The sequence below is a fragment of the Rhinolophus sinicus genome, chromosome 1, assembly GCF_057876585.1.
Source record: "Rhinolophus sinicus isolate RSI-liver-muscle chromosome 1, RSI-T2T, whole genome shotgun sequence".
In the NCBI taxonomy this organism is placed as follows: domain Eukaryota; kingdom Metazoa; phylum Chordata; class Mammalia; order Chiroptera; family Rhinolophidae; genus Rhinolophus; species Rhinolophus sinicus.
In genome coordinates, this window is record NC_142501.1 from 57,494,969 (window position 1) to 57,519,049 (window position 24,081).

Consider the following 24,081-nt stretch of genomic DNA (forward strand, 5'->3'; position numbering starts at 1 on the left):
CTGTGTTTAGGCCTACGTTAAATTTCACTTTTTGGGTTCTTTACTGTGCTGTTGGGTTGGGTTGCCATGGTGACACGCAAAGCTTGCTGGGACTTCCTGCGACTTGTCGCGCCAGTATTTCGTACACCATAGAGTATAGTTCCGGGTCTGGTGGCTAGAGCGTCGTTTCTTCCGCAGGAAGCGGAAGGGCGATAGAGTGGGCAGCTCTTTGTCGAAGCTAGAGGACCGGCAGGCGGCAGCAGCAACTACGGCGGCGGCGGCAGGTGAGGGAGGCGGGAGACTTAGGTGGAGGCCGCGCCCGGAGGGGAGGAGTCGGGGCCGGCCCAGCGGCTGGGCTCTGCCGGGCTACACAAGGCCCCCCAGGACCGAGCTGGTTGTTCCTCATGCCCCAGGGCTGAGCCCTTTTTCTGACTGACCCCGCTTCCCGAGCAAACGCCTGCTCCGTGACGTCACAGCCCTGCCCATCCCCTCAGCTTGATGTCATCTGGAGTCCCTCTCCCTGTTTCACTTCGTACTCCCTTAGTGTCCTATTCACCTGTCCCATGGTTGAGCTCTGTGGCACTGTACAGAACCTGCCAAGCTAGATTTGCTGTGGGAAACTCCTAGGACTTTTTTCACAAACTCTGGGGTGTTGCGAAGCTTCATAATCACCGCCTCCAAGTCTAATCTGTCATCTCACTGCACTGTCAGTCGCTGTCCTTGCATTGCTCCCTGTTCAGAGTTCCTAACTCCAGCCCGAGGCCGAGCTCTGACCCCCCACATCCTCCTTCAACTTGAGGCAGGGCTCCCCTCACTTTTGTTCGCTCAGAGCTGGTTTTCCAACCCATCCTCCTAGGCTCTCCAAATTCGTTCTGACAACTTCTCCCTTTGACCGGTGAAGTTCAGTTGGAACCCTGAGGAAATGTTGATGTGCCCAGAGCTCTTGCCATTTTGTCAGTCTTTATTGTAGCAACACCCTATAGTTCTCCATTCTTACCCTTTCTCCCGTCCAAATCTCTTTTTTTTTTCCTGTTCAGAACCCAGCAGTGATGTGGAGGTGGAGACCCACAGGAGCCCCGGACTTCACCTGAGCTACCTCAGGTATCGAACAATCCTGGGCGAGTTGGGTGGGGATGAGTATCATATCTGATAATCTGCGTCTGGTGGGACATGCTACTTGGGTTAGGCTTGGATAGTGGGGTTTATTTTTTACCAGGTCATTTCCCTTTTCGTAAAACTTTGTATCATTTACCACTCTTTTCCTGGATTGTTTCTGTTATTCTGGGACTACCTCCCTTTAGAGGAAGAGGACCCCTCTTTTACAGATTCTCTTGTAACTCTGCCCTCTGGATCATTTTAGAGCGATATCTGGAGGCAAAGTCTAGGCAATGGGGTCGATGGTTGGGGGGAGACGAAGGCCAGAGAAATTGGAAAGATTCCCTTATAGTCAAGGGGAAACAATATGAAGTTTTCCTATTTGAACAGCAGGGGGAGCCTGAATACAGCCTGGGAAAGGCTCAGGAGGTCAGACACGTGGTAGCAGGGACTCACGTCCTGTGGGGGGTGGGGTGAGGGGAGGGCTAGAACCAGGGCAGTGGACTGACATTCCAGAGCTCTCTTGGGAAAGATGAGACTTAAAAGCTTTTATAGAGTCTATAAATAAAGAGGATCTTTATAGGGTGAGGAGTGGTGTGGTTAGATGTCAGTGGTATCTTCCCATGGAGGGTTAGGAGGGGATAGAATGGGCGAAGTAAGGTCACTTGTTCCAATGAAATTAACTCCTTCCTCCTGCCTTGACCTTGTCATAAATGGTTTTGTTCTTGGGAGTCTATAAGTGGAGATGTTGTCACCGTAGAACTCTTCCCCTGAAATGGAGGGGAGGGGGCTGACCACACTGGAGTTGATAGTGGTGGTGAGCTGGGAGAGAATACTAAAAAAGTGAGAAGTTTAGGGACTGACCTCAAGCCGGTGACACAAGTCTCTTCACTCAGGATTTCCTGGGTCTAGAGATATGATACGTTACAGAGCCCTCATCTGAAATCCCATGGAAAAGGGGTTAAGGGAAGTTTTGTCACCAGTATCTCATTATCCACAGCCCTAGTAGCTCACCAGCCCACCTTGGCCACGATTCCCAATCTTCTAACCTATTCAGACGCCGACAGCAGTTTTAATTTCACTTCCGCAACTTTAATAAGGTCAGTTCAAAGGGGAAATAAAATCCAATACTATCTCTCCCTGCCCCCTCCTTGGCCTGTCATCATTAGAGAAATGAAGTGGCTTCACCCCAGCTCCCTCCCTTCTCCATCAGCCTGGCAAGTGTGAATCATTCCCACCCAGACCAGGTGCACAAAGGCCTGGGCGGGACTTCTGACAAGTCAGCCAGTCCAGGCAGAATTCTCATCCCTTAGATTCTCCATCGCCAAAGCCATTGCCTCTCTGTCTTGCCTCTCGTCAGACGGCCTACTCTATAGTTAGGAAGAGTGGCCTCTGGAGGACTCCTGTTTGATACAGTTCTCCTCTTTCCTAGTGGTCACCAAGGGTGGCAAGAAAAGGAAGAAAGCCCTGAATTGGGGGGGACCAGGATGCCTGATCGGGACAGCTATGCCAACGGCACTGGGAACAGCGGTGGAGGCCCTGGAAGCGGTGGCAGCGAGGAGGCCAGTGGGACAGGGGCAGGCAGTGGCGGGGCCAGCTCAGATGCCATCTGTAGAGACTTCCTGAGGAATGTATGCAAGCGAGGCAAGCGTTGCCGCTATCGCCATCCAGACATGAGTGAGGTGTCCAACTTGGGGGTAAGCAAAAATGAGTTCATCTTCTGCCATGACTTCCAGAACAAGGAGTGTAGTCGCCCAAACTGCCGATTCATCCATGGCTCCAAGGAGGATGAGGACGGCTATAAGAAGACAGGAGAGCTTCCCCCTCGGCTGAGGCAGAAAGTGGCAGCAGGCCTGGGCCTTTCTCCAGCTGACCTACCAAATGGCAAGGAGGAGGTCCCTATCTGCCGGGACTTTCTCAAGGGTGACTGCCAAAGAGGAGCCAAGTGCAAGTTCCGTCACCTGCAACGAGATTTTGAGTTTGATGCTCGGGGTGGAGGAAGCACTGGTGGTGGGGGCTCAACAGGCCCAGTCCCCCCAGGACGACGTCATGATCTCTATGATATCTACGACCTCCCTGACAGGGGCTTTGAGGACCATGAGCCAGGCCCCAAGCGCCGGCGAGGTGGATGCTGCCCCCCCGATGGTCCCCATTTTGAATCGTATGACTATAGCCTCGCCCCACCCCGAGGGGTGGAGTGCAGACTGCTAGAGGAGGAGAATGCCATGCTCAGGAAGCGGGTAGAGGAGCTAAAGAAGCAGGTCAGCAACCTTCTGGCTACCAATGAGGTACTCCTGGAACAAAATGCCCAGTTCCGGAATCAGGCCAAGGTCATGACCCTGAGCTCCACTGCACCAGCGACTGAGCAGACTCTGGCCCCTACCGTGGGCACTGTTGCCACTTTTAACCATGGCATTGCCCAGACTCACACTACGCTCAGCAGCCAGGCTTTACAGCCTCGCCCCGTGTCTCAGCAAGAACTGGTGGCCCCCGCTGGAGCTCCAGCTGCTCCCCCAACTAATGCTGCACCTCCTGCTGCTCCACCACCCCCACCCCCACACTTGAACCCAGAGATCACGCCACTGTCAGCTGCTCTGGCTCAAACAATTGCCCAGGGAATGGCACCCCCACCTGTCTCCATGGCTCCTGTGGCTGTGTCTGTGGCCCCTGTGGCCCCTGTGGCTGTATCGATGGCCCAACCCCTGGCAGGAATCACAATGAGCCACACCACCACTCCCATGGTGACTTATCCTATCGCTTCCCAGAGCATGCGTATCACAGCCATGCCACACTGATGGGGCGAATGGACACTCCCCTGGTATAGCCTCCCAGGGCTGGGGTCGAGGGGCCCTTACCCATCCCCTCGCCTAGCTCTCCCAGGCCCTGTCTGAAGGGCTCATTCAAGAACTAGGACAAGAGACTCAAGGAGTTTGCCTCCGAGAAGGGTTTGAGCTGGTGGGTTTTCTCTCACCTCCCTTTTATGAGGGTCCTCTTGTCCATCTTCCTTCAAGCCTCACAGAGGGGGCTTGCATAGGAGTGCAGACTGAAGCCAGCAGAGAGGAAGGACTGATTGAGGGGCTGTATGTCCCCTGATGGGAAGTTGGGGACATACCTGGTCTTGTCCTCTTTTCTGCACAGTACAGTTTCAGCACTGGCTTTGGAAGAAAAAAATACCCCACCCAGAGGGAAAGCCAGGAAAGATTGGGAAGTGGGTGACCAGGAAAGAAGGCCTGATAGGAGCCTTCAGACAATTTGGGACCCAGTTGAGTTGGACAATACAGGAACTGCTCCCGGGCCCGTGGGAAGGTGGGGACCACAGTATTCCAGCCCAAAGACTAGGGGAGCATTCGTTACCTTGGCTTGGCCTGGAAATCCATGAGGCAGGGCCCACCACTTTCCAAAGAAATAAAAAAACAATTATTTTTAACAAATGGAGGCAGTGAAAACTTGCTTAGATATCCTGTGTGGAGGATGGGAGCAGTAAATAGATGTCATGCCAAAGTGGGATAAAGACTCCATACTCACGGAGCTTGAATAAGGTTGGACGGAGGCCAGTGAAGAAGGGTAGGGACCCAGAACAAGACCAGATGGGACTTTGGGGAAGGCACTTTGTGGGGTAAAAGCATTGGAGCCACCTAGTCTAGTTTAAAAATAGTCCCATCTGTTCTGGTTTCTATCTGCATGTACTATTCCCAGGTTGCCTTAGTAACCAGGGCTCCTAGGGTCATTTAGGGAGGCAGGTACTAAGGAGGGTGGATGTGGTGGGAAATGGGAATGGGATATGTATTGACAGATCTTTCCCTTATTCAAACAGCAGGGCGGGTGGCGGTTACTCTCTGTTATTGATGGCAGTTAATATCCTTCCTACCCCATCCTTTCCTCAGTTACCAATGCCTTAAGTCCAAGGCTTGGGAGGTGCTGAGAAAGGGACAGTTCTGGGGACATGATTCTCAGGGTTCATCCCTTTTTATTCCCTCTGCTTCCACGTAGGACCACAGAGGTTTTAAACCCAATTAAGAATCAATAAGTCGGAGGGTACCAATAGCCAAGCCTTAGTACCGCCTCAGCTCATGGCTGATATAGGGGAAACAATTGAGGTGTCTAGTCTAAAGGGACAGTGGCTTTGGGGGTAGAGAAAGTGACCCTGGGTTGTTCTCCCCCCAATATATCTCATGCTACCTCCTGTTCTCATGTCCGGTTGATCACTCAGGTTATACCTGGGGTTGGAAGATGGTGGGCTAGATCAAGTCCAGTTGAAAAAAAAGGGTCTAAAGACTAAAAATGGGCAAATAGTGAAATATTGTTTGTGCATTTTTTAGAAACCACACCTTGATAAGCTAACTGTGGATTTTCTGGCACAATTCTGGATTATTAAAAGAGAGAATTTATGAAGATTTAGAGACAAGTGTGATCCTAGATGCCAACATGAATTTGTCCCAGCCAAATGCTGACACACTAACTTTATTTTCTTTTTGCCAAGTATCTCTAACGAGGTAGATTAAGGAGACTGTACAAATTGTATGTCCGTTATTAATCTCCTCTAGCTAAAGACTACCAGAAACACACCTGGATGGGTTCAGTGCTCATTGCAGTGATGGAGAGAGCATGCGGTGGGGGGGACCATGACTATAGTGTCTCAGCAAGAGGGTGTTAGGAGTTACAGGACTTGGACTTGGATTAATTGATTTGGGCGAAGGTTTAAGGAAATGGGGCTTCACTCTGGATTGGGTGCTGTCAGGAAAGCAGGGATAATGTCATGACTGGGTATCTTATCTATAAAAAGGGCAGACTAGAGTGAAGCAAAGCTCTAATTGGTAATGAAGCACCAGTCACTCTTTAGATGGGAGAGGGGGTTTGCTATTTTGTGGTTTGCACACTCACCTTGTTTTGTGCTTAAACCAACTTGTGAAGTGATCTTGTTTTTTACCTCACTTCACCACATTCACTGAGTGCCCTTGTCCTGTGTTGGTGTTTTGTTAGACTGTGTTCAACAGGAGGGCACCATTTCCTACCTGTGAGCCCCGGTCAGCCCCTTAGAACTCCGAAGCCTAGCTCTGTCAGGCCAGTTCCCAGGTGTCAGGAGCTGTTTTCCTCTTTCTCACCTGCTAAGTCATTACAGATAAAAGAATAATTATGGCTCAATTAAGCAGTGGAGTTTGGTGAAATCCAAACTAAACATTTGTGCCTAGTAAATGTTGATTAGCGCACTCATGATAGAGAAATCTCTAGTGATATACCCAAGGGTTATGTTTTATTTAAAACAAAAACCTTTGTATGAAAACATGAACAGCTCTGTTATCAACAGTAACACAAGTACTAAGTAATGTTGAAAGTGTATGTAACTTGGATTGACTAAATTAATCCAAGGGGTCAATATGGATCCATTTGGATTGACCCTCCCCCTAAAAAATTGCTTGAGCCTGTCTAAGGAACAAATGCAGAGATCTACATTAGCAATAATTCACATGAGAACAACATGGGACTCCCAACTGGCTACAACAAATTAAAATCTTAGTCCTTATGCCAATTGATAAATACCGAGAGCCTGCTATGTTCTAGGCACCTTTCTAGGAGCTCCATAAGGGTAGCAGAATCAGAGTCATGCATTGTAAATATAGCAGTTCCTCCATGTCTGTCTGAATGGAACCATTCCTAAAGTATTGTGTGTTCTTCTAAATGTAATTTTTAAAGAGGACCATTGACAAACTAGGAGGTCAGCTGAAAGAAAAATTGACAAGAGAAGACTGAGGAGAGAACCAATAGATGTCTTCAAATATCTGAAGGTCGGCCCAATGGGGAAAAGGCCCTGTCTTGCTGCATAGGAAATAAACAGGGAATTCTAGAATAATAGCTAACATTTACTGAGTACTTAATAGGAGGCAAGGAAGGCACTGTGTGAGGCACTTTACATGCAATAGCTCATTGACATGATGAGTATTATTACTGTACCCATTTTGCAGAGGAGAAAGCAGCTTTAAAGAGAGAAATCAGCTATGGGTCCCACAACTAGTAAGGAATGGAGCCAGGCATCTATTCAGGCAGTCTGACTCCAGACCTGGCATAACAAAGTTCTAATGATAGAGCCATCCAACAATGGGACCACTATTTTGCTGTAACTTGCTAGGAATAATACAAAGGAAATCTCCAGTCCTGTTGCCCTTTCCATCTTGGAGAGTGGGCTGGGACCAGATTACTGCATCAAGCCCTTAGGAGGCAATCGTAGTTTACATATAAAAGCAGATTGCAAATCCAGGGAGTCTCAGTACTCTTGCTCATTTAGACATTTCTTCTAACAAATGGTCATCCTTTTTCCTGTTACCCATTTTACCACCAGGGGGCACCTGGGCAGCAGAATTGTCAGTGGGCAGGGACGCACCCTGTTTACAGGTTCTGGTGCATTGCAGCTGCTGATTGTGTGGCTCCTGGGACCCAGCGGGGAAGAGACATTCCTGAGGATGAGCTTTTTGTGCCCCATGTACTGTCTTCAGTAGGAGGGTCTGATTATCTAGATGGGGTGAAAAGGGGGAGAAGTGTGGAAAGGAACCCCATAGGTCACCCTCTCTATCTCCCAGCCTAAGTACTTGGCAAATTTTAGTGTACAGAGAGGTTACCTTCTAAGGAGGTTCATCCATTTTTCTGCTATAGTTCTGCTTCATCAGTTGGCGAGCAGATCACTCTTACCTCCTCCAAATTCCTTGAGCTCCTTTTCTATCTGCTCACCTCAGAATATGAAGGACTTAGGCAGATAGAAAATTGTTCCTTATACTGTTCTACAAACTGAATGAAGCAGTCTAAATACTGTTAGCCTCAGGAAAGTAGAAAAAGGGAAGTGAGAAAAATTGAAGGTTAAGGGAAAAAGGCTGGGCAGGGATAGATTCTAAGCAGCTTTGATGAAGCACAGCCTGATGAAATCTATGCGCTGCAGAGCCAGATAAAATTTATGAGCTGCAGATGTAGTGTCTTCCCCAACGATCAACCCTAGTTCCCCTGCTGCATCAAACACAGTAATACAATAAGCCCCACAAATACTGCATTAAGAGGTAATCATCTATGACCAAGCTTTCCCTCCTGGGCTTCCAGTTAGTCTAGTTTCTAAGACCTGGGACTACACCTCTAAGTCCCGTTAACTAGTAACAATGGTCATGATCAATGTACCCTGCACTTTTCCCTACACAGTACAACGTATAACTGCATTAGTTCTACATCTGACTGTATCCAAATCTTCCTTCTAATAAGGGCAAATGAGAAACGGAGTTGTCTCATTACTCTTGGTTTCTCATTTTAGTGCCCTAGTAGTTGTCAGGATCAGAAAATTCTTGGAAAATATAATTATTTCTGCTGCAACTGAGCCCCCCTTTCCCCTTTTGGAACCGATTTAGTTTTAATCTGCCCTCTATGATAGAATGGACTAGCTCTTGGAGATTTCTAAATAGAAATAAAGCCTCACTTCCTAGTCACTCTGCTTTTCCCCCCTCTTCCCTGAAGGTTGGGTTATCTCAACTCTAATTATTGTATTCTCCAGTTTTCTCAAGCGTCTGTAGTTACACTGCACAGACAAGATACAGGACTGGGGACAGGACAGGCAGGGTTGGTCATGGAGCACATTCATTCCAAATAGGGTAATTTCCTTTCCTGTTTTAAGGACAGCCAGGAAATTAAAAAATTGAAGGAATGTGCTTAGAATATGAAAACTCGGGAAAACAGACAAATGAACATGTAGGAATCTCAGACCAAATCCTGCCAAACCGAATGGAGTGGAAGGGAATCCTGACCCTCCACAATCCCTTAACTTTGCAATTCTAGCTCCCTCTAAAACCGAGTAATTAGCGATGCAGCTCTGCGTGACGTCATACCACAAGCACTCCAATCCCACGTGGGGGAGTTCCTGGTCCCGCCTCTCCTCTTTAAATGGTACACCTTGCCGTCTTCTCTTTCTGGCCAATCCAATGCTGCTCTTTAGCCTCTTTCCTCCTTTTCCCGCCATCCCAGGCCTCCCTTTTTGGCACTCTGGACCAATCAGGTCCTACCTCTCCGGAGCCCTCTCCCTTCCCGGCGGAAGAGGGGCGGGGTTTCCATCTTTTGACTCCGCCTTGATCTATGCGGCGCGGACCAACCCAAACCGTCAGAAAGAAAGGGCGTGGCTTGAAGTCCCCTCCCCCATTTGGGGGTTTACGGTTTGTGCTGGGGCAGCGGGTCTTAATACTAGGCAACCTGCAGAGCGGGTCTCTGCATCAGACGGGTCCTCCCAGAGGTGGCACCATGGAGCGTTCTCCTGAAGACGGCTCTAGCCCCAGCACCGTGGACCAGCCTTCTGCTCCCTCCGACCCCTCTGACCAGCCCCCCACTGTTCACACAAAGCCGGACCTGAGTTCGGAGAACCAACCTACCGGCCCAGGCGCGGCGGGTGAGGCCCTGGCGGTGCTGACTTCGTTTGGGCGGCGGTTGTTGGTGCTGGTGCCGGTGTACCTGGCTGGGGCAATGGGACTCAGCGTGGGTTTCGTGCTCTTCGGCCTCGCCCTCTACCTGGGCTGGCGCCGGGTCCGCGACGAGAAAGAACGGAGCCTTCGAGTAGCGCGGCTGCTGCTGGACGACGAGGAGCGGCTCACGGCGAAAACACTCTACATGAGCCATCGAGAGCTACCTGCCTGGGTGAGCGACCACTCTCAATCCTCAGTGCAGCACAGCCAACTTCTAGCCCCTCAGTTCTAGGGCTCCTTCATCCCTCTACCTCAAGTCAGCGCCCCACCTTGGTACAATGGGCCACGCCCAGACTTTCCGCTCTCGCCCGGCTAGCCGTTTGTCTTGGGACCGACTCTCCCCTCTCCCCACCTTCCCTCCCCCTGCCTTTCCGCACGCCCAGATCCGGATCCTTCCACAGAATCAGGACTCCTTTCTGTGGGCAAGAGCAGTACTAACTCAGCCCTGGCTCTCCCTCCCAGCCAAGCTCCTCCTCGCTTCTAGTGCCACTTGCGCCTTTGCTGCTCTTGGGAATCCCCGTTCCCGCAGCCGCTCAGAGGGTTCCCTCGTCTCTCCTGCCCTCCTCAAGACTTTTCCCCGCCTTAGTCAAGATCGTTAGGTTCTTGTCCCTTTTCCCGCACTTATCCCTGGGGACCTGCTGGGACCCAGCCCTAGGAGCATTACCCAGCCAAGCCCCCGCACCTGGACCGGCCCTCCGGCCGTCGCCTCCTGCGGCCAGGCAGCCGGGCCGCAGCGCAGCGCTGCTGGAAGAAGGGCGGGGGGGGGGGCGGGGGGGAGGGAAGTGCGACTGCTGCAGTGCCCGCTGCCCACACTCCACCACCCCTGGCCGGCCCCACCCTTTTCCGGACTGTGGGCTGTGCTTGCTTGGTTGGGGCCGGGATCCTTATCTCTATACCTCTCTCCTTTGGTGGGGGGCCGGAAGCCTTCTTTAAGGCCTTGCAGAGCCCGTTACCCGGTCCCTCCCTGCTCCTCCCAGCAGAGGTGCCAGTCTAGCGGGACAATGGCAGGAGAGAGGAACCAAAGTTGGCACTAGGCAGACAGCCATGCTTCGCAGGGCTGGATCTGGAGAGGGGAAAGGGGGAGAAATGGTCCCGGGGGACTTGTAGTCCAGGTAGCAACTGTCTTTGTTCCTCCTACTCCTCAACATGGAAACTAATCCCCCAGAAGCAACTACCAGTCCTCTTGCCTAGTACAAGGGACAGGTGTCCTTTCCCATAAAAAGACTCACACTAATAAAAAGAAAGAAAAAAGAAGGTCAGGGCCTAAATAGTTCTCCTTGCCCCTCCCTGACTCAGGGAGCTGCTTTCCTGTTCATTTTACTGGTATAGAAGCCCCAGCAGAGGAGAGGAGGGAAGGCTACAAAAAGGAACCAGGCCTTCTCCAATCCCAGAATTTCCTCCTCAAACTGTTTTGGCAGGACCTCCCCCTCCAGAAAGAATGTGCCCTTCTCCTCCCTCCTCCTCTCTGCCTCAGCAGCTGTCATTTCACATCCCTGAGCTATCCACAAACCAACTTTGTGTGGCCTACACCCACCAGCTCCCCTAGTCAGAGAGACCTCAGTGCCCCCAAACCTTGTGGAGGAATGAAATCTCAGGACATCTCAGCACCCTCCCCCCTCCCCCGCCCCTGGTTGTGAGGAGGTCCTGTCACATTTATGTTTCCTTCCCTCTGTGGGTACCCCAACCCTCGACTGCAGCATCTTAGTGGGAAACCACAGGTGGCGGGTGGGTGTGCTCATCACTGTTTCTGCCGTCCCCACCTCTAGGTCAGCTTCCCAGATGTGGAAAAGGCTGAATGGCTAAATAAGGTGAGGGTTGTCTTGATTTTTTTCATGAGGGGGATAGGGGGTTCAGTCCTCTTGTGTGACCCTGCCACACTTCAATTCTAGCCCCAGCCTAGTCCCCAGTGCTCTCTTTGGGGAGGAACTTGACTTTCGAGGGAAGATTGGGCTCTCCTATGACTGGCTCTCCTTCCTCCCAGATTGTGGCCCAGGTCTGGCCCTTCCTGGGCCAGTATATGGAGAAGCTGTTGGCTGAAACTGTGGCCCCGGCTGTTCGAGGATCTAACCCCCATCTGCAAACATTTACATTTACACGAGTGGAACTGGGTGAAAAGGTATGTGTGTAAGAGGGAAAGTAATGGAAAGGAGATGGGACAGGGAAGGTGGTGACTGGGGGTGGGGGGCTGAGGTACTCTACCCTTTCCTTTCCCTCTCTCTCAAAAATTCATCTCTCTCCAGCCATTGCGCATCCTAGGAGTCAAAGTTCACCCTGGTCAGAAGAAAGAACAGATCCTGCTGGACCTGAACATCAGGTAACACCACTCACCACTCCCTGCTTCCCCTTCAGCAGGACCCTGGTCACTCTGATTACTGCACTCCTCTGACCCCCAGTGCAGCCTCGTGCTAACCTTTGTTCTCTTCGCCACCAGCTATGTAGGTGATGTACAGATTGATGTGGAAGTGAAGAAATATTTCTGCAAAGCGGGAGTCAAGGGCATGCAGGTGGGCCCCATAATAGGGAGACTTTGCCCTCAGTTTCCTGGGATATGAGGAAGTGGGAGGTTGGAAAAACCAAGGCTGGGGAAGTCTGGGGACATAAAGAGTGCCTTTTCTGAGGAAAGGTTTTGATCTTCTCTTCTTGTCCCAGCTACATGGTGTCTTGAGGGTGATTCTTGAGCCACTCATTGGAAACCTTCCTATCGTGGGGGCTGTGTCAATGTTCTTTATTCGACGCCCGGTAAGGGAAAGTGTTGGGGGGGGGGGATGGGAAAGCAGGGGAAACAGGATAGGGAGGGTGAGTGTAGCCAGTTATGGGGAATGGAGGAGGGAATTGACAAGAAGGCTGAATTCTGGCAACTGTTGGCTGGATGTGACGACGTCACCATATGCTCTGTCCTGATCCCCTGCTCTTTCCTTCCAGACCCTGGATATCAACTGGACAGGGATGACCAACCTGCTGGATATCCCAGGACTCAGGTATCAAGGGTTTACTGAGCACCTGCTAAGTGTTCCAGCCTGGCTTGGGAGTTTAAGGGTTACGAAGCAGTAAAAGATGCAGTGATGCCCTTCAGGAGCCTTGACACTAGCTGGGGAGATAAGACAAATACCCCTGAAAAATACCATGCTGTGATTTGTCTTCTGTGGCGGGAGCGGGCATTTTGGTAGAGAATGAAGAGGGCTAAAGTCTGCTCAGCAGAAGCAAAAAGAGAAGAGCTGGGATGGCAGTGAAGGGGCAGGGCAGTAGGTGGGAAATTAGGGTAGAAGAGTAGCATAAAAAGATTTTTAAGAAAGGACTTCCTTCTCTTGGTTGTGGGAATCCTAGTTGGGGTTGGGGGGATATTGGAAGTTGGGGCCACCGTCACCTCCTTTTCTCCTCTCCCATTCAGCTCACTCTCTGACACCATGATCATGGACTCCATCGCTGCCATCCTGGTGTTGCCCAACCGATTACTGGTGCCCCTTGTGCCTGACCTTCATGATGTGGCCCAGTTACGGTCCCCTCTTCCCAGGGTATGGCCTCGCCCCCGTTAGATGGCTCCTTTTTTCAGAAATCCTGTGCTGAGCCCTTAGTTTCTCACTATCTGATTCCTCTCCTCAGGGCATTATTAGGATTCACCTGCTGGCTGCTCGAGGGCTAAGCTCCAAGGACAAATATGTGAAGGGCCTGATTGAGGGCAAATCAGATCCCTATGCCCTTGTGCGAGTGGGCACCCAGACATTCTGCAGTCGTGTCATCGATGAGGAACTAAACCCCCAGTGGGGAGAGACTTATGAGGTAGGAGAGCTGAGGAGTGGGGCTGTGTGACATGGGGAGGCCTCGGGAGGTTGAGAGAAGGTGCTGCCTAGACAATCCTCACAGCCACAGCCCGTGAAGCTCTTGTCCCCTGTGCCCCTCAGGTGATCGTACACGAGGTGCCAGGTCAGGAGATCGAGGTGGAAGTGTTTGACAAGGACCCAGACAAAGATGACTTTCTGGGCAGGTGAGACTTCGCCTGTTAGGGTTCTAAAGCCCCAGTGCTACCAAGGTCACAAACGTAATTATCATCCTTTTCTGGGCCTGGGAATTGTGTATCGTTTTCCTTCCCAAGTCCCCCACCATGCGCACACACACCCCTCCTTCCACCTCCTGCGTGTAAGGAGAAGGGAATCTGAGATCTGACAGTTACTTCTGGGAGGGTGAATGATGGCCAATGACATGCTACTAATTACAACATTTCCCCTCCCCCCTCTCACTGCCCCCCCCCAGAATGAAGCTGGATGTAGGGAAAGTATTGCAGGCTGGAGTATTGGATGATGTAAGTTGAGAGAAGATGGTGGGGGGTGGTCTCACCCATTCAGCAGACAATAGCTGCTGCATTGTCAGGGATGAGGTTGGGTGGGTGTCTGATCTCTACTACACCTCACTGTCTTCTACTTCTCCCTTCAGTGGTTCCCTCTACAGGGCGGGCAAGGCCAAGTTCACTTAAGGCTAGAATGGCTGTCACTTTTGCCAGATGCAGAAAAACTGGAGCAGGTAACCAACATGAGCAGCAGAAAGCTGGCAGGGGAGATACAGGTTATGTGGAAGTCTAGGGGGCTGCGGGGAGCAAGGTCTGACTGCTGCCACCCCTGCAGGTTCTACAGTGGAATCGAGGCATCTCCTCCCGCCCAGAGCCCCCATCAGCTGCCATTTTAGTTGTCTATCTGGATCGGGCCCAGGATCTTCCTGTGAGTGTGGCTTCTGAGGGCGGGTGAACAGGGAGCCTTGGGTGCAGCATTCCCACACCCTCCCTTGCCCCTACTTGCTTTGCTCTAGAAGCAGCAACATGTAACTCAGGGTTCCAAGGAGGGTATCAGAGCCACCTCAGGGAAAAGATTCTGCTAACAGCCCACCTTCCTTCACTGAAACAAAAACACCCACAATAGTGACTTCTGAATTCTACCCCCCACAGCTGAAGAAGGGGAACAAGGAACCCAACCCCATGGTACAACTGTCAATTCAGGATGTGACCCGAGAGAGCAAGGTGAGGACCAGAATGGGTTGAGAGGTATCATGTGTTTGAGGCGTGGAGGACGGGGGACTGTTCCTGGGAAAAGAAGAGTCCCCAGCAGTCTTCCCTTTGGAAAGCCTATGAAGGCAAGCGCTTTCAGAGGAACAGGAATGGTACTGAGGCATGCCCCTGAATCCTGCACGTCCCTAGGCTGTGTACAGCACCAACAGCCCGGTGTGGGAGGAGGCCTTCCGGTTCTTCCTGCAAGACCCTCAAAGCCAAGAGCTTGATGTACAGGTGAGACCATCACCTGTTCCCCCTCCTGAATACCCTAGCCTGTCTTCCCAGATGTGCACCATTTCTTCTCTCCATGTTCTCCTTTGATCTCTATTTTCGATCCACCTACCTAGACTCTTCCTCCCCCCCCCTACTGTTCACCACGTATCTAGAATCATTTTTTAAAAAAAAACACAAATTTTATTGGAGAATATTGGGGAACAGTGTGTTTCTCCAGGGCCCGTCAGCTCCAAGTCGTTGTCCTTCAATCTAGTTGTGGAGGGCGCAGCTCAGCTCCAAGTCCTGTCACCGTTTTCAATCTTCAGTTGCAGGGAGCACAGCCCACCATCCCATGTGGGAATTGAACCGGCAACCTTGTTGTTGAGAGCTCGCGCTCTAACCAACTGAGCCATCCGGCCGCCCCAAGAATCATTTTTTTATAATTGAGAATTGTACACTTAAAATAAGTGATTTTATGATATGTAAATTGCCTCAAAATTATTTTTTTTTTAAAGAACATACTGAGTACCTATTAGGCACCTAGCATTTTAAAGATCATAGAAAAAGCATTAAACGGTATCTGCCTTCATGAAGCTTATTGGCTAGTTTCATAGATAAGACACACATATATAAAACCATCCAAGAACAATTAAATATTAACCAGCAGGAGTAAAATGCCCACAGTATAGTGCTAAGGATGGCCAGAGAAAGGTACAGAGGCTGGAGTAATGAGGGATTTTGTGAAGGAAGTAGGATTTTATTTACATGGTCCTTGAAGGATAAGTAGGATTTAAACAGGCTGAGAGAAGGAGAATGAGAACTTTCTAGGTAATGGGAGCAGAATGAGCACAGGTGGAAGGGACCATGGGGTGGGCAAAGGACTGTAAACAGATGGCCTGGACTGTAGCAAAAGGTCTGTGATTGGCAGAGAATGAGGCTGGAGCCATGTTATAATTTGCCCAGGATGCCCCACTTTTCCCTAATCTCTTCACGGCATCACCTCCTGTGCCACAGGTGAAGGATGACTCCAGGGCCCTGACGTTAGGGGCGCTGACCCTGCCTCTGGCTCGCCTGCTGACCGCCTCTGAACTCACCCTGGACCAGTGGTTCCAGCTAAGCAGCTCTGGCACAAACTCCAGGCTCTACATGAAACTGGTTATGAGGGTAAGGAGACGGAGGAATTGCTGAGGGTGGGGAAAGGCCTTGTGGGCTCCTTGGTATTAAGAATAAGGAAGGGGAAGCCTCTAAGATAAAATGAGCTCGTATATGTGGAAGTACCTAGCAGGCACAACAAAAAAACGTTTGTAGATCTAACTGGGGAAGAAATGGTGTATGAGGAGGATGTATGTGGAGACAACCCCGCAGAGATGAGCCCAGCTGAGGCAGAGACCTGGTTTCCCCAATCACCGCCCCTGCTCTGCGGCCCCCAGCACCCACATACCTGCCTGCTGGTGGCTAGCTGTGCTTCTTTGATTGGACAATCACACTCCCCTTCCCAGATCTTGTACTTGGATTCATCAGAAGTGCACTTCCCCACCGTGCCTGGTACTCCTGGTGCTGGGGACCTGGACCGTGAGAGCCCCGCGACAGGTAGCAGTGTGGACGCACCCCCCCGACCCTGTCACACCACTCCGGACAGTCACTTTGGGACGGAGGTGAGGCTATATCTGGAAAGGACCTATGGTCTGTTTGCCCACCCTACGTGTGCAAAGCCTGTTTCAGGGCTGGTTCCCACCGGTTCCTTTCTCTTTGACTGCCATCTGCTGCCCCTGTCTGCCCCTCTTGCAGAATGTGCTTCGGATCCATGTATTAGAGGCCCAGGACCTGATTGCTAAAGACCGTTTTTTGGGGGGATTGGTGAAGGGCAAGTCAGACCCCTACGTCAAACTAAAGCTGGCAGGACGAAGCTTCCGGAGTCGTGTGGTTCGGGAAGATCTCAATCCGCGCTGGAACGAGGTTTTTGAGGTCGGAATTGAATGGCTAGGATCCTCCCAGTCCTGCGCCGTCTTCCCCTTAGTTCTGAGAGTGGTTCCAAAAAGCTCTGGAGTTCGGGTGATTGAATGGGGATTCTAGTCATTTAGAGAAGAGACGGAGAGAATCTGCTTTGTCCGCACTATTTTTTCCCACTAGGTGATCGTCACCTCGATTCCAGGCCAAGAGCTGATGATTGAGGTGTTTGACAAGGACCTGGACAAGGACGACTTTCTGGGCAGGTGAGGGGGTTGGGGTCCCGCGGGGGTAACAGGCTGGGTCTCCACAGACCCTGAAAGTCTGGTTCCGGGGGACAGAGACATGGCTCTGATCGTGCACCTCATCTTAATCCTTCTCCCCACAGATGTAAAGTGAGTCTGAGCGCCGTCCTACACAGCGGCTTCCTGGACGAGGTGAGCGTGGAGTCAGAACTCACAAGCCATTCTGATCGTGACCCAAGTCTCATTCTCATAGTCCGTCTGTCCCCACACCCCCAAGTCCTAACCCTGCCCACTACCACAGTGGCTGACCCTGGAGGACGTCCCATCTGGCCGCCTGCACTTGCGTCTGGAGCGTCTGACGCCCCGTCCCAATGCTGCTGAGTTAGAAGAGGTAAGGAAGACGACAGGAGGAAGGAAGGGACCCCAGAGGGGCCAAGATGAGCACTTGTGTCAGCTTGCAAGGTGCACGCCAGGCCTCGGGGTCAGTCCCCACTCCCCAAGCTCCTGCGTGTCCTCCCCCAGGTGCTCCGGGTGAACAGTTTGATCCAGACTCAGAAGAGTGCAGAGCTGGCGGCGGCCCTGCTGTCTGTCTATGTGGAGCGGGCTGAGGGCCTGCCGGTGAGACCTGCTCCCCACGGCCCATAGCTCCCTGGCCCTTCTACCCCCTTGGGTCTGGATGCTCCTGCTGTATTTGGAGCATCCAGATCAAAGTCCTCTCTTTCCCAGGGTGGTGCTGGGGTGGGAAGAATTACCTGTTCAAGGAGGGTGGTGGCTGTTGAGTGATAATGAGGCCATGGCCCCCGGCTGTGGATGTAATTGGTGAGAGGAGGGGGGATCTGCCTACTGTGGTTCAAATTTAAGACAATTTTTGATTAAGTACTAAATAATCAATATTTAACATAATATTCCCTTTCTAGCTCCGAAAAGGTACCAAGCCTCCCAGCCCTTATGCTGTTATCACTGTGGGAGATACTTCTCATAAAACTAAGGTATTAGGAAGTGCTGCAGGGCTGCGCACAGGAGGGGTAAGAGGACTAGAGCAGAGGGTATCACCACTGATCATCACCCCTCTTCTCCACCAGACTGTTTCCCAAACTTCAGCCCCCACCTGGGACGAGAGTGCCTCCTTTCTCATCAGGAAACCAAACACTGAGAGCCTGGAGTTGCAGGTAATGTAAATTCATGCTACAAACATTGTGCAGATTCCCATGACGGGCCAGACACTGAACCCCAGGCACAGGGCATTCGCAGATAAAAGATCTAGTTCTCATCTTTATGGAGCTGACACTCTTTTGGGGAAAAAATAACCAGAGAATACTTCCAAATTGATAACTGCTGAGATAAAAGGCACTGTGGGGGGAAAAAAGAGGGGTTCTATTCTAACTCAGAGTAGGGGGGAAAGTGGCGATATTAAGAAACACATCCTTAGATGATCCCTGAGCTTTAGAGTCAATAGGATCTAACCAAGAAAAAAAAGGGCAGGGAAACGCTTCAGGCTGAGAAAAGAATGGAGGAGAAAGAAGGCAAATTATAGAGAGGAAGGCAGGAACAAGATCATAGGGGCTGTTGAATATTATGCTAAGAATTTGGATTTTATCCTGAAGGCGTAAGGAAACATTTGAAAGAACGAGAGATGACATATCCAGATTTGCACTTTAGGAAGATCATGCTGAGAGCAGGGTAAAGATGGACAACACTGGAGGCAGGCAGACGAGTTAAGAGGCTGTTAGAGTAACTGAAGCGAGCAATGGCAAAGGCCAGATGGTATCTGGTGGGTATTTTGACCTGGAGGGGAAAGAGAAACAAGGAACAGCCTAGATGCTGACTCCTGGGTTTTTAGGATAAGGTGGCTAGACAGATAAAGGTGCCACTGCCACCATAGCAAATGCACAAAACAGAAGTTTTTGAATTTGAGATCTCTGAGGGACATCCAAGGGGAGACAGCCATCCAGGAGGTAGATCTGTGTCCTATTATGGTATTCTTCCCTCTCCCTCTCTTTGAGCATCATGAGTGAGCAACAGGTAGCAACTGTAGTCAAGGGTGTGAACAAGATCTAGTAGGCTGCATGCAGAGCGGAAAGATGGACACGGTGGGCCCCGTAACAATGAAAGGGCCGATGGGGGAAGAAGAGCCTTCGAAGGGCCTGACGTGTAGCCAGGGCAGGGGGACACTCACCATGAAAGAGTGGGTTACGGACACTAGAAGAAAAGTGTTTCAAAAGACAGCAAGTGGCCAAAGGAGAGGTCAAATTAGATGGTTGAAAACTATTCATTAAAAAAAAAGAAAGAAAACTATTCATTGACTTTGAAAACTAGGAGGGCACTGATTTTGCAGCAACTTCAGTGGCATAAATGGACTAGATTTCAGTGGGTTGAAGAGTGAACCAAAAGTGAAGAGTATGGGAGGCAGGGAGGAGAGGTGGTAGGTGACACAGGAGAGCTGACTTCCTCATCTTGTGGGGGAGCGAAGAGATGCCTGCTAAGTTGACAACAGTAAGTAGAAAATTACATTAATAAAAAGCAGTAGAACTTAAAATAATGTAACTGTTAACACTAGCAGAGGTAGAGAGGTAAATGAGCTCAATTCCTCCACTTGCATAGCAGGAATCAGTGGATACTAAAGGTGACAAATCAGGAACTAGAGATACAGGCATATTAGAATTACGTCAGAGCAAAGGAAACATGTGGAGTATGGAAATGGGGGCCAGATGGGCAGAGAACATTTCCTTTAAATTTAATTCCATTTTTACTGCCTTTTCTTCCCCCGTGCAGGTATTACCGGTATAACTTGTGAAAGCTTAGGAAGGAAAGATAGTATAGTCTACTCTGGTTAAGAAAGGAAGGGAAGCGACGGGACCAGCAGCTGTTACCAGGGCTTCCCGGCCCTTCACAAAGGGGAGTCTCTCACCAAAACCCCGAGTCCAGCGTTTGGACCTGGAACACCAGGATGAAATCCTTTGTTGATCACAGTCCTGTTGCTCCACAGGTTCGGGGGGAGGGGACTGGCACATTGGGCTCGCTGTCCCTGCCCGTCTCGGAGCTCCTCGGAGCTGACCGGCTCTGCTTGGATCGCTGGTTTACACTCAACAACGGTCAAGGGCAGTTGCTACTGAGAGCACAGTTGGGGGTGAGTGCCAGGAGGTGTGTGGGGGGTTGGTGGGAACAGACGGCCGTGTCCTCAGCGAGGAAGCGGAGCGGAACCTGCTTGGCTTACAGCTTTCTTGCCTCCTAGATCCTGGTATCCCAGCACTCAGGAGTGGAAGCTCACAGCCACAGCTATAGCTCCTCATCTCTGAGTGAAGAACCAGAGCTCTGGGGGGGCCTCCCTCAGACTACCTCCTCGGCCCCAGAGCTCCGGCAGCGCCTAACACATGGGGACAGGTAAAGGGCTGGGACAGAAAGATGGATACCGGCAGGCAGGAGTACGCGTATAAAGGATGGGCTACAGGTTCCCTAGGCACTACCTCCTCCCAGGCCGATCTCCATCTCTCCACAGTCCCCTTGAGGCTCCGGCTGGGCCTCTGGGCCAGGTGAAACTGACTGTGTGGTATTACAGTGAAGAACGAAAGCTGGTCAGCATCGTTCACAGTTGCCGGTGAGACCCTCTGTCTGATCCTCCAGCTTCTCTCCATCCCTCTCCTTGTTGGCTTATCACCTGCATCTTCCTTCTGTAGGGCCCTTCGCCAGAATGGACGGGACCCTCCTGACCCCTATGTGTCACTGTGGCTACTGCCAGACAAGAACAGGGGCACCAAGAGGAAGACCTCACAGAAGAAGAGGACCCTAAATCCTGAATTCAATGAACGGTCAGTCAGTGGGCAGTCGAGTGGGGAGACGGCAGGCTTGGGAAGGATGCCTGCCCCTAATACCCAGTCCTTCCCCAGGTTTGAGTGGGAATTGCCCCTGGATGAGGCCCTCCGGCGAAAGCTGGATGTCTCTGTGAAGTCTAATTCCTCCTTCATGTCAAGAGAGCGTGAGCTGCTGGGGAAGGTAAGAGGGCGAGGATGCGCAGGCAAAGGTGAGAGTTAGAAGCACTGGTATGAAGGTTGCAATCCCTGTTAGAGAGGTAGCACCCCGGTGACATTACCTTGTAAGTGACCCAATCACCTCTGCACTGGTTTGGGACCAGAAATGCATGATGATGGGACGTGGTCTGTCCACATATCAAAATAACATCTTGCTTCGACTCTCCTCCAACACAGATGCAGTTGGACCTCACTGAGATCGACCTTTCCCAGGGTGCGGCCCAGTGGTGAGTATTGATGGGTCGGGCCTGGGCCTGGATATGAAGTAGGAGAAATCCCAATCATAGGAAGGGAAAAAAAGATGCAAAGTGAGCCGAACCACTGACTGAAGTATAAAAGCCCTTGGATCGTGTCTCATAAGACACAAGCGTGCACTTCCTACCTGAGCGTTCTCCACTTGTTCCCACAGGTATGACCTCACAGATGACAAGGACAAAGGCAGCTCCTAGGAGCTGGGGATGACCAGTCTGCTGTCTCCTTGCCTCTCCTGCTGCTGCATCACCCTGTCAATGGGATGAGCTGAAAGCTAGGGCCTGAGGGCAGAGCCTGCGCCCCTCAGCCCTCTCACCGCCCAGGCCCATGCTGGGGCCTTTGCCTGACCAAAGAGGAGGACCTTATGTTACCCTTTCTTTACTGCACGGCCTTTATCTGGGGTCCTGGGGCAGGGACCACAGCTGGCTATTTCCTGCTCTGCCTGCAAATTCTCTTTCCTCCCAACTCCTCAGGGCCTTCTGTACCTGTGCCTGGCCACTGGCAGTGGCATTAGTTTATGCCAAATACACTTCTGGGAAGATCTTTTTTCTGTAAAGAAAAAAGACAAATAGGGAGGGTAAGCACGTGGGCGGGAAGGTGGACAGGCTAACTACTCAAGCTCTGAGCCTCTTGGACCACTGCATACAGCAAGTATCTGGCAACCCCAGCCCCCATGTCTAGTTCCCACTTTCCTCAAGCCTGTCCTGAAAGTTACACCTGCTATGACTGAGGCCAGCCAGTCTCCTGATTCACTCTGGAAATTGGGAACACTTGGATTCTATCCAAGCCTTCAAGTAGCAGGTTTCAGTCTTGGAGCCTCTAGCTGGTGCTGTGCGGAGGGCCTTGGGCAGTAAGGTCCATTCTCGTCTGGGTGCCTGGCTGTTAACTCACTGACTAGAACTGAATCTGTTTCGCACCAACTCTGCCAATCCACTGTATCTTACATTAAACAGTATAAGCAAACCAGCCATGGCTCTTTTCCTTCAGGACGGGAATCCTGCCTACCCATCAGGTGTTTGTGCCAAGTGTCTAAAGCCTGTATTCAATTCACAAATCATTTCAATTTACTTAGTGGTCAGAACCCACTGTGGCTGCAGCCACAAAGAATGCTGGTTCCACTGAGGATGGTCAAGGGACCTGTGTGAAGTAGCTGCTGCCGAGTTTCTGGTGAGATTCATCCCCAGTCACGGTGATGAAGTCTGTTACCTATGCAACTTGTCTGCTGACCATCATCTCATGGGCTCTCCAGGGAAAGAATTCCCAAACCCAGTGAACCTGGAAGCTCTGTGCCTCAACACAGACTCAGAGTGTCTCAGTGGTATGTTCAGCCATAACCAAAAAGGCTTCGGGCCCACCCAATGGGCAGCTAAATGAGAAGTCTTAGACCCATTCAGATCTGCTCACCTTGAACTCTGCTCCTTTAGGGACCCTTCCTGGAATGCAAGCTGTAGAAGCTGCGTTCCATCTGTTCTACCAACCACACAAAGGAGAGTGAGACAAAGGAAGAGTAAACGACTGAAAATGGTCACTGGAATAGGGGGTGCTTCATCTTCTCTGGAAGAATATAGACTTTAAGATGCTGGCTACTGGGAGGAGAGGAAACGCTCCGGAGAAAGAACTAAACTCAGTTCCACAGGGAGCTGTCGAAATTCACCTTAATAGCAAAAGCTGAATTTAAACACCATACCATCCACTTAACTCAGCTCCTATTTTTTTCTCTCAGTAACTCTGCTGTACTCATTGCTGGTTCTTCTGCCATCTCTACTTCCTTCCCACCAACTTACGAGGATCCCAAGCCTTGTCCATAAGCAAAAGGTTTCAGTTGCCCTCCCCTCTGACCCAGAAATTAAGTGGGGAAAACCCCCAAAACACAGGGCAAAGGAACTATTTCGAGGGACTCTTATTCGGTACTAGGCATGTGGCCCAAGGCTTGCTGTTCTGGTTGGCTTCAGCTAATACAACCAGGGACCTCAGTGTGTGATTTTAAGAAGCACTCTTGACAGAGTTCATCACTTCAACTAATTAACATGTCCAGAAAACTAGAGGACACAGCACAAATTCTCCCATTCCAGAAGGGTCCCTACTCTTTCCCAACCTTTCCAAGTTCAGGATACATAAGGAAGTACTGATCTACATATTAAATACAAGATGAGGTAATTCAATACATTGTTGCATTTATACATATATACAAATATGAAACTAAGGGTTATTAATCACAGGAATTAAACATGTATTTCTGTTATTTCTCAAACAGCTGGCCTTCCACACTGACACATACATGACGCCTAGCTCTTCCAGAGAAAGGTGGATAGAATTGTATATGGGTACACTGTTAAGTGGTGTTTACAAATACTCTCCTCTTGAAACGTGGCTTATTGGCCCAAACAGTGTGCTGTAGTTAACTGGATGTAGCAACAGTTATCTATCCAACAGCCATTTCCCCTCTTCCCTACATACAGAAAACCCCAGAGCATTCCTGGTGGCAGTGTGCCAGCCCCAAGGGATTAATCACGATTCTCTTTGTTGGATACCCACTTTCCCAGCCTCCCCTGCCACTTGGGGTGGCTCTGTGACCCAGCTCTGGTCAACAAGATGTAATCGGAAGTCAGCTGGGGACTGAAGTATCAACTGAAGCAAGTGCTCCTCGCTCCCTTCCTTCTTGCAGCTGTCTTATTTAAGGCCGTGAAGTCACTAGCACAAGGAAAAGCTAACGTGACTACAGGAGTACATATTTTATAAATTAGAATCATGTTAGAACCTGCTTTTTTCACTTAACACATAAGCATTTTTACACTTCATTAAATATTCTTTGG

At 50.6% G+C, this 24,081-nt stretch overlaps 2 protein-coding genes and 1 long non-coding RNA gene across 4 annotated transcripts; 2 read left to right on the top strand and 1 right to left on the bottom strand.

Moving 5' to 3' along the window:
- The first annotated feature begins 167 nt into the window (after positions 1 to 167).
- On the top strand, positions 168 to 4,506 carry ZC3H10 (zinc finger CCCH-type containing 10). Its single transcript, XM_019742283.3, has 3 exons — positions 168 to 263; positions 1,017 to 1,080; positions 2,507 to 4,506. The coding sequence occupies exon 3, from the start codon at positions 2,562 to 2,564 to the stop codon at positions 3,867 to 3,869; it is 1,308 nt and encodes a 435-aa protein (XP_019597842.1). The 5' UTR covers positions 168 to 263; positions 1,017 to 1,080; positions 2,507 to 2,561; the 3' UTR covers positions 3,870 to 4,506.
- LOC141570085 (uncharacterized) lies at positions 4,429 to 9,600 on the bottom strand. Of its 2 annotated transcripts, none has more exons than XR_012493948.2 (3): positions 9,462 to 9,600; positions 6,087 to 6,179; positions 4,429 to 4,467 (listed from the first exon to the last, which is right to left on the bottom strand). It is a non-coding gene; the product is annotated as an uncharacterized LOC141570085 (long non-coding RNA). The 2 variants fall into 2 exon arrangements; XR_012493947.2 differs by having other exon boundaries at positions 6,087 to 6,176; positions 9,462 to 9,598.
- On the top strand, positions 9,056 to 22,234 carry ESYT1 (extended synaptotagmin 1). The gene is made up of 31 exons (XM_019742279.3): positions 9,056 to 9,723; positions 11,318 to 11,359; positions 11,533 to 11,667; positions 11,792 to 11,865; positions 11,983 to 12,055; positions 12,201 to 12,290; positions 12,474 to 12,529; positions 12,940 to 13,063; positions 13,152 to 13,328; positions 13,451 to 13,533; positions 13,800 to 13,848; positions 13,980 to 14,066; positions 14,168 to 14,260; positions 14,485 to 14,556; positions 14,734 to 14,820; positions 15,814 to 15,963; positions 16,299 to 16,454; positions 16,588 to 16,764; positions 16,930 to 17,012; positions 17,135 to 17,183; positions 17,293 to 17,382; positions 17,514 to 17,609; positions 17,909 to 17,980; positions 18,074 to 18,160; positions 19,978 to 20,118; positions 20,224 to 20,372; positions 20,488 to 20,586; positions 20,666 to 20,797; positions 20,876 to 20,981; positions 21,194 to 21,243; positions 21,426 to 22,234. Exons 1-31 carry the CDS (start codon positions 9,172 to 9,174, stop codon positions 21,463 to 21,465), a joined length of 3,471 nt encoding a protein of 1,156 aa, XP_019597838.2. The 5' UTR covers positions 9,056 to 9,171; the 3' UTR covers positions 21,466 to 22,234.
- The last annotated feature ends 1,847 nt before the right edge of the window (positions 22,235 to 24,081 follow it).